Source organism: Myxocyprinus asiaticus, chromosome 28 (genome assembly GCF_019703515.2).
Source record: "Myxocyprinus asiaticus isolate MX2 ecotype Aquarium Trade chromosome 28, UBuf_Myxa_2, whole genome shotgun sequence".
NCBI lineage: Eukaryota > Metazoa > Chordata > Actinopteri > Cypriniformes > Catostomidae > Myxocyprinus > Myxocyprinus asiaticus.
The window spans coordinates 21,733,876-21,746,312 of record NC_059371.1 but is presented as its reverse complement, the minus strand read 5'-3'; the positions used below and the strand labels follow the sequence as shown (position 1 = coordinate 21,746,312).

Genomic DNA, 12,437 nt, shown 5'->3' with positions numbered 1-12,437 from the left:
GACAATACGTTTCGCACAATGCAAGTGATGCAAATCATGTGGACTGTGAGCCTGGTTTTGCTAGACTGTGTGTCGTCGGTGCTAATAGAGTATCAAAAAGCAGTCATAGTGTGCATACATCGAAAGCGTCCATATGGGCTCACGTTCAAAAGAGTATACTTTGAAAGTCTGAGTGTTAAATCACGCACGAGGCAGAACGGCATGCGGAAAAATCAAGTACTCTAGTAAGGAACATTCCATGTTCAATGCTAAGTCAACAGCATTTGTGGCATAATGTTGATTACCATAAAACATAAGTTAGACTAATCAATCCTTGAAAAAAAATCATATCGAGGTTATAGCAAGGCACTTACAATGGAAGTGAATGGGGCCAAGTTTTGGAGGGTTTGAAGGCAGAAATATGAAGCTTATATTTTTATAAAAGCACTTTGATACTTCTGTTAAAAAATTTTGTATTATTTGAGCTGTAAAGTTGTTTAAATGGTCTTTTTAAAGGTTGTTTTAGGGTTTACGGTGTTACATCGTCATGGCAGCGAAGTTGTAAAATTGGATAACTTTACACAGTAAAGGTTAGTAAGCGATGTCATAACACTTAAATCATGTTAATATACATCTTGTTGAATTCTTGAGGCTATACTTTAAAACTGTGAGCATTTTAACATTTAGGAGTTTAGGAGCCCTATTCACTTCCACTGTAAGTGCCTCACTGTAACCCTGATTTTTGCTTTTTAAAAAGAAAAGGTAGGAAAAGTAGAAATTAATTTTTGTGGTAATCAACATTATGCCACAAATGCTGTCAATTGGGTTAAACTTGTATTAAACTTGGAATATTCCTGTAAGGTAGTATCATTTCTGGAATCTCAAGCAACTGAAGTGAAATGCTCTACATAGGCCAAAACTCTGTGTGCCACACGTGAAATGCACTGGTGACTTGCTTTCCAACTGATTCCAATTGAGTTAGCATATTGCTATGCTCACTATACAATAGCCTAATTAGCATATAAATATATAAGCTTAGCACATCCAAATATTGGGTAAAATAGTACATATTTAAATAGACTGAACTTCTTTTAATGGTACTTTTAGGTATTTAATTACATTTTTTAAATAGATTTATTTTTCGCCTCATCCGCCATTCTGGGCGATTTTTTCCCCCCGCCAAGCTCAATTCTGAGATTCCCTTCTGCAAGTACACAAATGATGCTACCTTATAATTTGTCCAAAAGAAGGTATCTTTAAAGGCAGCATTATGCCTTCCTATGCCAACTGCCTTGCAGTTGGTTTGATGCCTTAAAATGCTGTCAACTCACTAGGTTTTTGGAACAAAGCTATAGTGAGCTTCATAAAGTCCATCCCACCCCTTAGTAGAGCCCATTGTGGACATTCACCTCTCTTTACTGTCAGCATTCTCATCACACTGGTGGGAGTGGTATACTCGTTCGGCCAATCCAGCTTGATGAGCTCTCCAGTTTAAAAGCCAAATGGCAGCCAGGGAGACAAATTGCCATCATAGTACAAGGACATCAGTGCAGCTCTGGGTTGTAAAGACAGACTGCAGACAGCCACAACCAGCTCGCAGAGGCTCGAGTATTGATCTTGTGTGTATCATCTCCCGGCTGGATCCATAAGCTGCCTCTATGTAGCGAATATCCGCAAAGCTACAGGGAGCCTGGACACGAGAACGCCACTCAAAGGCCTGATTGATTCAGCTGCTATACTCTTCCCTCCATCCAACCTGCCCTGCATGCAATACAAATGCCTCTCTCTCTCGCACTCCATCCATATCACACTGCTCACTCCTCTTCTCCTCCTTCCTTCCTCTCTCACTCAAGCACACTCAATCCTTCAAACAACAATTCAGTGTATCCTTCACTACATGCCTTTTTTCTTTTTTTTGCCCAGACATCCTAATCAATTCACACTAAGCCTGCTATAAAAATGTTGGTGGACAAAGAGTGAGAGGGGGAATAGAGGAGCTACGTGTTGGCTTTCGATATTATTTCCCCTTATCCAGCAACAAACGTGTGTGGCTGACTCTCTCTAGCCACAAAGCAATTATTGTCTCTTTTCAGTTCTCCCTCTCTTTCCTTCTCTCCATTGATCTATCTCTCTCTTTCGTTCATTTTTCGCAGTTTTTAATACCCACTCCAAGGGTGGCCAGTTTTACATATTGTGTGTCACTAGAGAAATATAAAAGGATTCAACATTTAGCAGCGCTTAATCCAGCACAGGCTTTGTGTCTATTTAAGCCACCCGAATCAAATCTGATTGCAATAAGTCTGCAGCAACTGACCGCAGACAACACAGTACTGTATGCCACACATGCATGTATGAACAACATGCATCTACATATGGGCATACACACACAAAAAAAAAAGAAAAAAAAAAGAACATAGATCAATGCATTAATGCTGGTTACAGGAAATTACAGGAGCCTATTATCCTACATAGGATATTGAGAATCATTTAAAAGGTTGGTCATATAGAGAATGTAATGCAAATTCATAATCCTTGGAAACATAAAACAACAAACAGTATCTATGGATGTATAATTACAATCTAGTGGTTTTCAGCTGCCTCCATGAAAATAACAAAAGGAGCTTTACAAACACAATGACATCACATCCTTTCTTTTTTCCTCACTAATTCTGACAACATCGAGCAACATGCCTCAGACATGTCTGATTCAATTCAGTCTTTTCTAAATGAGAGCAGCAGTACTCTCCACAACAGAGCAGGGGAGGGTCTGCTGGGTTATTACAGAAAAAGAGCTTTGGTTGGAGCAACTGTGTTTTCAAGGACCTTCAGCAGATAATGCCTCAACCCAATTCCACTGGAGAAACGGCTGGAGGAGGAAGGGGGAAACCATCGCCGTATTCTCCACCTTCCCCCTCTAAGCAAACACATCTCCACTGAGCACAGGAGTAGGGTTGGGGGGAGGAGAATGGAAATTACACATTGGCTATAATTTTCAACGTCTTCACATTAAATAACTAAGCATCGGTGGAGCACAACTGCTTGACCTTTCTGTTGCTGCTAAATAAATGAAAGACATTCCATGGATGATTTAGGACTATGGTGCTCGCACACATAAGCAAGAAAGAAACAGCAGCTGCGCTACGCAGCCGTGCCTTGCCCTCCGCTGGAGTGTTGACATTTCCCCCCAGTCTCATGTACAACCAATTTCTAAACAGCAGGTGAAAGAGAGGCCATGTATACAGCGCAGGAAAAGGTTATTGCTCTGGTCGAGGCTCAATCTTAGCACCTATAATAAAAGACCTAATGTGGATCGTTTCACTTTTTCTGCCACTCAAATAAAAATAAAAATGAAGCAACAAAAATAAGACAGATTACAGTCTCATGTATTTCATATCTCATCAAGGCTATTTCTTTTGCATTTTCATCAAGGAGATGTTAATTAATTTAATCAAGCCTGGCAGCAAATAAAAATGCATTTCTACTTACAAAGTTATAGGGTTGAGGTGGTCTGTTTGTACTACGCTAATGCACCGTTATCAGAAATGAAAACAAAATGTGGGCAAATACATACCAAGTAACAATTGACATAGTAGCATGCTTATTTTGTGATGACAACTCTTTAATAAAACTGACATCACTTGGTAGTAGTTTCAAGTTCATTTTTAGGTCAAGCTACAACCTCCAGCTAAAACAAAGACTATTTTTATTGTGACATACTTGGTTATGGATGCTCAACAGCAATGGCGAAACCAAAAGAAATGAAGGACCAAAAGACAATTTAGCTATTCAGCTAAAATTTAGCTTTTAAACATAGCTTTAAGGAATGTTGCAGGTTCAATACAAGTTAAGGTCTACCGACAGCATTTGTGGCATAAAGTTGATTATCACAAAAAAATATTTTTGACCTTTCATTTACTTAAAAATGTTTTTTAATTAAAAATCATGGTTACAGGCACTTACAATGGAAGTGAATGCAGCCATCCATAAACATTAAAATACAGACGTTTTCAAACGTGTATTCACAAGATGTAAACATTGTGTAAACATGATTTTAATGTCATAAAATTGGTTGAAAGTAGGGCTGCAACTAATGATTATTTTGATATATTTTGAATTGACTAATGATTATTAGAACAATTATTCGACTATTTGGGCGATTATTGCAACAATTAATCATTAGCTCTTAATTGACTGTTCAGCTTGTGCCCCGAGTTAAAAGGTTGTATTAAACTTACTAACAATAAAGAGGACAAAATCATCTTTTAAAAATACATCTAAATAACATTCACTGAATTAAAGAAAAAAAAAAAAAAATTTAATTCAGTAAAAAAATTTAAAAAATAAATAAATTAAAAAAAAATCAAGTGGGTCAATGGCGTGATGCAAATTTTTTTGTCTGTGTCTCATAAATTATTCAAAAATACATTATAAATGTAATTCACACAAAACAATTACTTGAATACACCTTCTATGATGAACATGTTTTCAACTACTGAGTTCAAAGTCATTTTTATATTTTTTTCTGGGGTTTAAAGTAAAAAATATCATGTGGTACAACCGTATGGAGAGTAAAAAATTTAAAGTTTCAAAAGCTGTAATTCTTAAAAAAATTAATGTTGTCATGAGTTGTGCTGAATTATCTTTTATTATTATTTCTTTAAAAAAAATGCAGTAAAAATTGTATTTCAAAATATAATTAATATTTGAAAAACGTTTGTCCACCAAATCAAAGTCATGTGGCGTAACCAACAAGTAGAAATTTTGTCATGTGAAAAAAAATAATAAAACAGAGAAAACCTCTTTACACCCACAAGCCTGTGTAGTTTTAAAAACAAATATTTTTTCCATATCATTAAATATCAATATTTTGACATTTTTATGAAAACGCTCATGTTGTTCAGGTCATTTGGTGTAACTATGAGAAAATTTTCTTGATATTCTTAACTTAAAAATTCATGATATTTGTAACAAATATTTTTCACCTTGAAACATGTTTGAAAACTTTTTTAAATTAATGATTAACTTGTGTACACTCTCATGTATTCAAAGTGCAAGGAAACTATTTTAATACCTTTTACTTGATGGTTGCACCACATGACAATTTTAAAGCCATTAAATAAATGAACTCAAAGATTACATGTCTACAAACTTGACACGTGTTTTAAACCATATTTTTTAAATATTTCACATTTTTATCACCTCGGACAACCTTATTTGTCAGTAACCCAAGTGTTTTTGTCTTGTATAATGGGGCGAAAACTACCCTCTACCTTTTTGTTCACTTCGATCCATCTTTAACTCACAAAAACAAACTCTCTCTTTTTAATAAACCTGCGTACTGCCGATTTTCTTTACGATAACAAACTCACATATATTACGATTCGATATGTCCCGAGCCATCACGTTACAATCTAGCTGCAGCAAGTGAGCCCATGGGGACGCTCCAGAGTGTGCATCAGCCAGAACGCAGTTTCAATCTCTCCCACTTAGATCGGGTCAATTCACATGACTCATAGAAGTGGCGCTGACCACACAGAGAAATGTCACAACAAGAGTGCTTCTGTATATACTTTTGTATTTTTGTATAATTCCCTCATAATTTGCGAAGCTGTTTTGAAAATGTTGAGTGCGTCTGGACTGTGAGCTGTGTTTTCTTCCTCTCCTCAATCAGGCACGAGGTGCAGTGCTCCTCTTGTGCGGCATCATTAGTTTTATATGATCTCATATTACGTAAAATTAGATTAAACTATTCAACAACTAAAATTTTTGTTGACAATTTTTTAATGACTAATCATTTCAGCCCTAGACTAAAGTTATCCTCAATATTACAACTTTGTTGTCATGACGTCATAACGCTCGAAATACCTATAATCCATGAATTTATGACACTAATATCATGCTTATATGGTGGTTATACTTTTGAAACAATGTGCATTTTAATCTAATGTTAATCAATGTTATGCCACATATGCTGTTGATTGAGCTTAACTTCCTTTATATATATAAAAAAAAAAAAAAAAAAAAAAAAAAAAAGGTTAACTGAAACTTACCGCCAGGTCTGTAAACAATTTCGTCCTCCGTAATAAAAGAAGTGATCTCGCCGGTATCCGTTCGCTCATAACGCGACTTCTTCTTGGGCAACTTCTTTTTGCTTTTCTTTGTGGCCTCCTCGGCGGTGCCGGCCCCAGGCGTCTCGTTGTCATCATCCTCACTGTGTTCGCTCTCTGCATAGTTCTTAGCCCCGCCCTCCAGCGTGCAACTGCGCCGGGGCCGCGAGCTTTCACTCTCACGTGTTTTGTCCCGCTTCTCCCTGTCTCTGTCCCGATCCCGGTCGCGCTCCCTCTCCTTATCCTTCTCTTTGTCGGCAGTCATGATACGCCACGTGCCTTCTTCTGTCCTCTCACGGCTGGGCCTCCGTGAAAGGTAGACTGTGAGCCTGGGCTTCAGTCTTCTGAATTTACCAATCAAATCCAGGGAAAATTTGGCCACACCAACAACCCCAGTGTTTCAGAAGAGCTGATGGGAGAGAAAAGAAACAAAGAAATTGTTAGAGATGTTATCACAATAAGTTCTAAAGTGTCATGTCATCATAGAAAAATGCTCTGGATGTCTCGTGCAAATTTCATTCCCTCAATAGACTGCAAGAGATGTCTGAAAAAAGGGCCTGTTGATATACAGTTGAAGTCAGAAGTTTATATACACTTAGGTTGAAGTCATTAAAACTCATTTTTAACCACTCCACAGATTTCATATTAGCAAACTATAGTTTTGGCAAGTCGTTTAGGACATCTACTTTGTGCATGACACAAGTAATTTTTCCAACTACTGTTTACAGACAGATTGGTTCACTTTTAATCTGACTATATCACACTTCCAGTGAGTCAGAAGTTTACATGCACTAAGTTAACTGTGCCTTTAAGCAGCTTGGAAAATTCCGGAAAATGATGTCAATCCTATAGGCAATTAGCTAATTAGCTTCTGATAGGCTAATTGGAGTCAAGTGGAGGTGTACCTGTGGATGTATTTTAAGGCCTACCTTCAAACTCAGTGCCTCTTTGCTTGACAGCATGGGAAAATCAAAAGAAATCAGCCAAGACCTCAGAAAAAAAATTGTGGACCTCCACAAATCTGGTTCATCAATTTCTAAATGCCTGAAGGTACCACGTTCATCTGAACAATAGTAGGCAAGTATAAACACCATGGGCCCACACAGCCATCACACCACTCAGGACGGAGACACATTCTGTCTCCTAGAGATGAACGTAGTTTGGTGCAAAAAATGAAATTCAATCCTAGAACAACAGCAATGGACCTTGTGAAGATGCTTGAGGAAACAGGTAGACATGTATCTATATCCACAGTAAAACGAGTCCTGTATCGACATAACCTGATAGGCTGCTCAGCAAGAAAGAAGCCACTGCTCCAAAACCGCAATAAAAAGCCAGACTACAGTTTGCAAGTACATATGGGGACAAAGATCTTACTTTTTGGAAAATGTCCTCTGGTCTGTTGAAATAAAAATTGAACTGTTTGGCCATAATGACCATCGTTATGTTTGGAGGAAAAAGGGTGAGGCTTGCAAGCCGAAGAACACCATCCCAACCATGAAGCATGGGGGTGGCAACATCATGCTGTGGGGGTGCTTTGCTGCAGGAGGGACTGGTGCACTTAGCAAAAAAGATGGCATCATGAGGAAGGAAAATTTTTTGGATATATTGAGATCTATCAAGACATCAGCCAGGAAGTTAAAGCTTGGTCACAAATGGGTCTTCCAAATGGACAATGACCCCAAGCATACCCCCAAATTTGTGGTAAAATGGCTTAAGGACAACAAAGTCAAGGTATTGGAGTGGCCATCACAAAGCCCTGACCTCAATCTGATAGAAAATGTGTGGGCAGAACTGAAAAAGCGTGTGCGAGCAAGGAGGCCTACAAACCTGACTCAGTTACACCAGTTCTGTCTGGAGGAATGGGCCAAAATTCCAGCAACTTATTGTGAGAAGCTTGTGGAAGGCTACCCAAAATGTTTGACCCAAGTTAAACAATTTAAAGGCAACGCTACCAAATACTAACAAAGTGTATGTAAACTTCTGACCCACTGGGAATAAATGTGATGAAAGAAATAAAAGCTGAAATAAAACATTCTCTCTACTATTATTCTGATATTATTTCACATTCTTAAAAAAAAGTAGTGATCCTAACTGACCTTAGACAGGGAATGTTTTGTACGATTAAATGTCAGTTGTGAAAAACTGAGTTTAAATGTATTTGGCTAAGGTGTATGTAAATTTCTGACTTCAACTGTACATGTAATCAGTTTAAACAATCACAGCCGGTAAGCAGCACTGTGACACATGTGCCAGAAGGAACATTAATCGGCAGTCTTCTCCACAGCAGCGGCATGTCCTCAGGAGTAGTGGTCGACCGATATTAGTTTTTTAACGGCCGATGCAGATATCCAGAGAGCAGTGTGGCCGATACCATGCCGATATATCGTCACAATTTAATATAGTAAATAACAAAAATTCAATTTCTAAAACAAATAATAATAAACTCTTATTTAACATTATATTTACTTAATTTCACACAAAACTAAAAAATAATATTGTATTTTAAATGGTAGATATCAGTTTCTTCTGATTTCTCTTTAGTCATCAAATTTTAGTAATTTATTGCACAAAGAAATTGTTAATATATTAGGAAAAAGGAAATAACAGTACACACAGTAGTCCAGCAACCATGGATAGCATGTCTACGTTAGCAATCACATTTACTCAAAAAAAAAATATATAGAATCAAACCAATTGTACATACAGTAATAGTGAATAAGACATTTACTTATAGCACACGTGAAGTGCTTTTACCTTGATTTGTGAATAAGAGGAACTTTTGATCCTGAAGTTTTTGATTCTAGCTGATAGAATACGCGCTTCAGAGGAAGATATTAGATGAGCACTCGATGGAAAGAAAACGCTGGATTTTCGTGAGGTTCGTGAATGACATCTTTTTAAATGAGATATCTGCATATTTGCAGATGGTATATAATAGAAGTTTTATTTATATTTGCCTTTTACCATTAGAAAAGTTACAGGGAACGGTTAAGAGGCTAACAGAATACATGCTTTAGAGGTAAATAAATGAGTGCTCCACAGGATGCTGGATATGCTGAGGTGTGTGAGGTTGGGTTATTACATCTGTTTAAACAAGATATGCGCATATTTGCAGACAGTATATGATATTAGTTTTATTGATATTTGCCTTTTTCTCATTAGACAAGAGTTAAAAGTTACAGGGAACTGTTGAGGAGAGAGAGGGAGAATGAAACAGATGAGCACTTTAAAATTATGAGCTCAAACGCATCTGCTGCGGCTCTGATATGTGGACCATTTAAATGAGACTGTTGCACACCGGTCTATTATTGTAGTAACACGATGGTATGCAACAACAAAACGAACCATGACTGGTTGTTTACATGTCTCAGACACTTCACATGCAAGCAGGCAATTTTCGCCACCCTCAAGAGAAAAAAAAAAAGGGAAAATTTATCAGCCGATAATGAAAAAAGTCAGAATATCGGCCAGTTTATCAGCCTTGACGATATATCGGTCAACCACTACTCAGGAGAGCTCCGAGCACAGCTATATCAAAAGAGTGCAAACTTCAAGCTGCGTGCTTTATTCCCCTGCTCATTTCTGCCTGGCGATGAAAAGCACCACTATGTTTCTCCACACAGTGACCTAAACAGGATTCCCCACTGCATTATCAAATAGGCTCAGCTGCACGTTTCACAAGGTATTAAGCTTATATAGGCCCTCATGCAACTATCAAGAATTTCTTTGCCTCTCCTGAACAATACAAGGCTGCACCTGTAAAGAACACAAGTAATGAATTAGAATGGAATAAGACCTGGTGCTCCCTTCAGGGCACAGTGTTTGTCTGTTGTGTATGCGTGTCAGGCTAACTACTGCCCAGCCAGAGGCAGCCCTACCTCAGCTAGCATAGCAATCATCCGTGGAAATCAGAACAGACAGGGATGGAGAAGAAAACCTGGCAACAATCTCAGACAGAAAACAGCTTTGGATCAAACCGTGTTTTTACAACGCTCTCAAAACGCTGACTGCTACTTCCCTCTTTTAGGTCAACATTCATGAAAATAAAAATCAATCTTCTGTTGGCCAAAAACTGAACAGCAAAAAACCAAAAATGAGACCTCTAATATGAAAGCATGAAATGACTGTGTAATGACGAAAGGCTCTGCACTTGACAGGTTTTGCACCGCATCCCACTCTTCAGATAAACTGGAAAGCAAAGATTACAGCCTCTGGTGAAGCTAAAGCTGACAATTGGTGAAAAAGCTACGGTGAGTGAATTTGGAAATGTGAGGAGCCTGCGGGAAGAGAGAACAGCAGGACAGAATTGGGCTGTTTGTCAGTGTGAGAGGTGTTTTTAGAGCAGGTATAAAAATGAAGAGAAATGGCTTATGACAGGCACACTGGTGGAGTTGACAAGCAGCCCCGTCAATGGCAGCCTGTCATCTTGTGAGTAGACGCCACCTGACAGGGCAGCTGTGTGTGTGCCAGCCTGAACACACACACACACATTTATACAATCCAAGATATGAACAGTATCCTGTTGCCACAGTAGCATCGCAATATATTGGTTCCCCTTTAAATTCGGTATTGTGGCACTGCCAATGTTGTTGTCTCTTGTCTGATAATTGCTTGCATTCTTTGGATAAAAGCATCTTCTAAATAATTACATGCTAATGTCAAAGCAGACTATACTCGAGCCTTCAAAATAATTTTTCAAATAGAGTATTTCAAATATGGTAGTACCAAAACAACCGTATGAAAACAACCATGTATGATAGCTAATAATATTTCTGGCAAACATTGATTAATGCAAGCAATAAATTAAAACCATAGCCTATAAGTACTTAAATCTTTTTCGTGTGGTTCTTCTGTGCTTACAATCTAACAAGTTTGAAGTCTAGCCTTCATTTGGTGGTAGCACCTCATAGTTGAACTTAAACTTAACACAATACCACATGTTGTCATGACACTTTTAGAGTGCAATAGTCTGGTTTCAGAAGTACAAAAAAAAAAAAAACTACTTCTCAAATTGATTTAATGGAAAAGATCACCCAAAAATTAAAATTCTCTCATCTTTTACTCACCCTCATGCCATCCCAGATGTGTCCGACTTTGTTCTGCAGAATATTTATTTATTTTTTATTTTACTGTAGGTCCATATAATGCAAGTGAATGGTGTTTAGAACTTTGAAGTTCCAAAACACATTTAAAGGCTGCATAAAAGTAATCCATACGACTCCAGTGGTTAAATCTTCAGAAGCGATATAATAGGTGTGCATGAGAAACAGATACAAGTCCTTTTTCACTATAAATGTCCACTTTCACTTCCACATTATTGTTCTTTTTTGTTTTTGTGTCAATTCACATTCTTTGTGCATATCGCCATCTACTGGTAAAAGGTGGAGATTTATAGGAAAAAAAGGACTTAAATATTGATCTGTTCCTCACCCAAACCTATTATATCGCTTCTGAAGACACAAATGGAACCACTTGAGTCATATGGACTACTTTTATGCAGCCTTTTTATACTTTTTGGAGCCTCAAATTTCTGGTGACCATTCTCTTGCAATGTATGAACTTGAAGAGCAGAGATATTCTTAAAAAAATCTTTGTTCTTTAGAAGAAAGACAGTCATACACATCTGGGATGGCCTGAGTGTGAGTAAATGATGAGAGAATTTTCATTTTTGGGTGAACTATTCCTTTAATGATAACTTATAAACCTTGAAAGACAGACCTACCATAAGCTTAAATGTTATTAATCAATGGTATTTGTTAGAAGCCATCAATCTGCATTTATATTTAAACCTCATTTTTGACAAATCGTGTTTCATAGTGCAATTCCTAAGGAACAACTATACTACCCATGATCACTTAAGAGAAATATCAACCAATCAGAGGATTCCACCAAAGCATGTGGAAAACAGCTCAGCAAAGACCACCCACTTCCATGATGCGAATGATGCAATCAAGTTGGTCTTCACACTCAAATGTACTTTTACATTAGTATACAGACTGAATGTTTTGCTATAAGCTTAAAATGTAGGTAGTTTCTATACTTATAATCAACAATTTTAAATCAATAGGTTTATACTGTTTTATCGTTTTAACTCAGTTGTGTCATTTGCAATGCTTCATGAGATTGTAGTTCATTCCTTCATTAAAGACATTAAGTACACAAAGTCCTGTAACCTGTGTCTGCTTTTCAAATACTTTTTTTTCCAAGTAATAGTAAGTAATGTTTTGGTTCACCTTGGAGCTGGTTGGTTTGTTCATGGTTTTGAACTCTTTAATAAAGAATTGTATGAAATTCCTATAGCAAAAAATGATTGGAAAAAAAGTCCAACAGAACCAAGGCGGCAAAATA

The 12,437-nt window shown here is 37.4% G+C and overlaps 1 protein-coding gene across 1 annotated transcript in view; it reads right to left on the bottom strand.

Moving 5' to 3' along the window:
• The window catches only part of LOC127418987 (arginine-glutamic acid dipeptide repeats protein-like), a 173,106-nt gene that overhangs the window by 121,316 nt on the left and 39,353 nt on the right, over positions 1-12,437 (bottom strand). Inside the window, 1 exon segment of the mRNA XM_051659975.1 lies at positions 6,030-6,495. Within this exon segment, the coding sequence (XP_051515935.1) occupies positions 6,030-6,351 (322 nt within the window). The 5' untranslated portion in view covers positions 6,352-6,495.